General features: G+C 36.6%; 1 protein-coding gene across 6 annotated transcripts in view; it reads right to left on the minus strand.

The window, feature by feature from the left end:
* The window catches only part of Ankrd17 (ankyrin repeat domain 17), a 152,953-nt gene that overhangs the window by 67,592 nt on the left and 81,799 nt on the right, over positions 1–3,562 (minus strand). For all 6 annotated transcript variants that reach the window (XM_026785104.1, XM_026785099.1, XM_026785102.1 and 3 more), the window contains exon 10: positions 3,324–3,433. In XM_026785104.1, the coding sequence (XP_026640905.1) occupies positions 3,324–3,433 (110 nt within the window). The remainder of the gene's footprint in view (positions 1–3,323; positions 3,434–3,562) is intronic.

A 3,562-nucleotide genomic window follows, 5' to 3' on the forward strand; every position in this document is an offset into this window, starting at 1 on the left:
TTTGGTTTTTTTTGAGACAGGGTTTCTCTGTGGCTTTGGAGCCTGTCCTGGAACTAGCTCTGTAGACCAGGCTGGTCTCGAACTCATAGAGATCCGCCTGCCTCTGCCTCCCGAGTGCTGGGATTAAAGGCGTGTGCCACCACTGCCCGGCTTGCATATGACATTTAAAATGTCTAAGTTTTCTGCACTGAACCAAGACCATGCCTAAGAGTGATCTCTGAAGTCTCAAAAAAGATGATAGGGCCCCACAACAACAACTATACCAAGGCCATGACAACACCACTAAAATGAAAAACAACACCTGAAGATCAACTTTTAACTACAAACTGCTCAAGACAATTTCAAGTTGGCTAGCTGAGATGATCCCGCCTCGCAGACTATTCTAGTCAGGACGTGACACAAGCCCTTCATTTTGCCACGACGTAGAGACTGGACAACAAATGATAAAGCTACCTCTCCCAGGACTTGACAATTAACCCAAATTTTTCTTTTCACAATCCCTAGACATCAGGAAGTAATTTTAAGAACATGACGCCCACATTCCCAAGAAGTTGGGAGAGAGGGCTTGATGGATCAATAGGTTATGGATATTTGTCATCATTTAGGGTGGTTGGTTAAAAGTTATTATTGCTAATGGTCAGGAAAAAGTTGAACAAAGGAGATTAGATTCAGAGTTCTGGTTTTGAAAAGAAAAAAAGGGGGATATAGATATGATAGGATATATGGATAGCTTATTCAATCTACTCGGAAAAGAAAAAGGGAGGTTATAGAAATAGTATAAAAAGGTAAATTACTGAATCTGCTTTTAAACCAGAAAATAAACTATTAGTTTTAGATATTTTACATTGACATGGATTTTTGTATATTGATACAAATTTAAGATTATTTTTGTTAAAAAATACTGTACATACATTTTTAATTTTGTTCAAAGTATTGTACCTATACAGTTCATTTAACAAGGTAATACAAATTTCCAGTCCTTGAAAGTTATTAATAAATATTTAGGATAATAAGGAAATGCAGCTTAATAATTAGTTATCTATTACAATCAAGCTTATATAGTCAAATTAGGTAGATTTTTAAGGTCAAACATATATCTTAGATAGACAGGCCGTTTTCAAACACTTCAGTAATCTGTAGAATATGGCATTTAAGATGTTTTAATAACATACAGTTCTTTTTATTTTAATGACAGAGAAACATGTCTGCTCAAGGCAGCACCAATCTACTCCAGAGAAGATAGGCATCAAAGAAACTTCATATGGAGTTTATCTTGTAGCAAAAGTTAGCCACTGGGCAAGAAAATGCCCTTTTCTTTACTATTGACAATATGCTGTCCAAATGGGACAAGCAGGACACAAAAATAAGGACGGCCAAAAGTTGCCAAAACAAGGAAGGACAGCCCTTCAGAATATCCTGTTTCATAGAAAAGTCTGTCAAATATGCTAGGCCTCTAAGCTGAAGATGGATTCCCCAACGTTGCAGAGGAACTTTGGGTGACTGTCCAGGTAGTCAGCTGTTTCTGTCATTTTTCACATTTTTGGAAAGTCGTTTGCTTGCACTTCCTGCTTATTCAGTCAATATTAATTCGTTCTCGGGTCTCCGAGGGAGTTGAAGACTAGATATTTATAGTTTTCCTTGTTATCAGATTCTGAAAAGAAATTACTAAAAAAATGTAAGTGCACAAGATTGAAAGACATACAAAGATAATTTTGAGTTGATAATTAATGCAAGTTAGGTGGATCAAGGTACAACCTTTTGAACTCATCAAAATAGGACAGATAATGGAATTTTTTTCTGAATTTGACAAATGCAAACAGACCAGACCTTGTTTTTGCCTGTATATATTGTATATTTATTGCCTATATACAATGCTTATAGTTATTGTACTTATTGTACATAGGTTTTTTTTTGTATTAGTTAATAACTTTCTTTTTTTTTTAAAGAGAGAAATGTGATTACCTTGCTTGTGCTCTAACAAATAAAGTCTGGCTGAAGATTAAAGGGCAGCACAAGTCACTAATTAACAATTGAGGACAGGTGGGATGGCTCACATCTGTAATCTAAGGAAGCGGAGATAGGAATTGATATGGCTGGGCGGAGAGAGGCCTATTAGGCTGAAGGAGACAGGAGCTTAACCCTTTTTGGTCTGAAGATTTTGTATAGGTAAAAACCCTAGTGGCTGGCTGCTTTGCTTCTCTGATTCTTCAGTTTCACTCCTTAATATTCGATTAAGGATTTTTATTATTAAGAACATGTCAAATTTGAGATGCATCATCCTGCTACATATCTCAGGCTTCCAAGAACAGTGACCCTCCTGCTTCAGTATTCCAAATGCTAGGATATTTATACATCCTCTCCTCAAACCCACATCATTTACTGAAGGAGTCTCATGTAACACAGGCTAGCCTCAAAACTCACTCTGTAGTGAGGCTCCATTTGAACTCCCAGTCTCCTGAGTACTACCACGAGACTACACTTTCCCTTCACAGAGCTACTCCATACCTTCCAAGCATTCAGACAACTCCTATAATTTTTTTCAATTATATAGTTTTTTTGTCATATTCCTAGGCCTCCTTTTCCAAACCCCATCTAGCCAATCAAGTTTCTCAAATGACTAGTTACATCTTTTCACTCTCCATATATTCCTTGTGACAACTCTTAACATACTGTACTGAATGTACTTACAATCCATTTTAATCGCCTTACTAATATAAATTAGTAGTACTTACAGTACTACTTGTGGTATCAATTATTCAATACTTAACATTTTAATTAATAATGCTCAAAACACACTGGGCAATTTTTCCTACCTACAAAGAAATGCTTCTAAGCCATATTTACCTTAAGTAAACAACTAAGGATAACTTAATTTGAGTACTATTCTCCAGCAGAAAACTATTTTTGTTTTTTGAGATAGAGTTTCTCTGTAGCTTTGGAGCCCATCCTGGAGCTAGCTCTTATAGACCAGGCTGCCTCTGCCTCCCGAGTACCCGGCAAGAAAACATTTCTTTTTAAGGTAGAAGATAAGTGAACTGAATAATATTACAAAAAATGAACAAAAACTAAATAATGCTTTAAAAAAAACAATGGTGACTTTAAATAAAAGTGAGGGAAAAAAAAAACCAAAAAAGTGAGAAGATATGCCTTTGAGAATTAATTTCTTGGCTTCATTTGCAGAGGCATGGTCTCACCATGAACTCCAGGAAGGCCTTAGGACGCTTGGACATCTTCCTGCTTCAGGCTCCTAGGAGTATAGGCATGTGCTACAATGCCTAATTCATCTTATTCTTATCGATAAAGATTTAAGTGATACAGCTTACCAGATCTGCACCTGCCTGTAGTAAGACGTCCGCTACATCTGTATGGCCATTTTCACAGGCGTATGTTAAAGCTGTATCTCCTGTTGCTGTTGTGGCATGAACATTGGCTCCTGTAAAAGTTATAAATGATATTATTATTATTATTATTATTTTTTTTTTTTTGGTTTTTCGAGACAGGGTTTCTCTGTCGTTTTGGAGCCTGTCCTGGAACTAGCTCTTGTAGACCAGGCTGGTCTCGA

The sequence above is a fragment of the Microtus ochrogaster genome, linkage group LG1 (genome assembly GCF_000317375.1).
Source record: "Microtus ochrogaster isolate Prairie Vole_2 linkage group LG1, MicOch1.0, whole genome shotgun sequence".
Classification (NCBI taxonomy): domain Eukaryota; kingdom Metazoa; phylum Chordata; class Mammalia; order Rodentia; family Cricetidae; genus Microtus; species Microtus ochrogaster.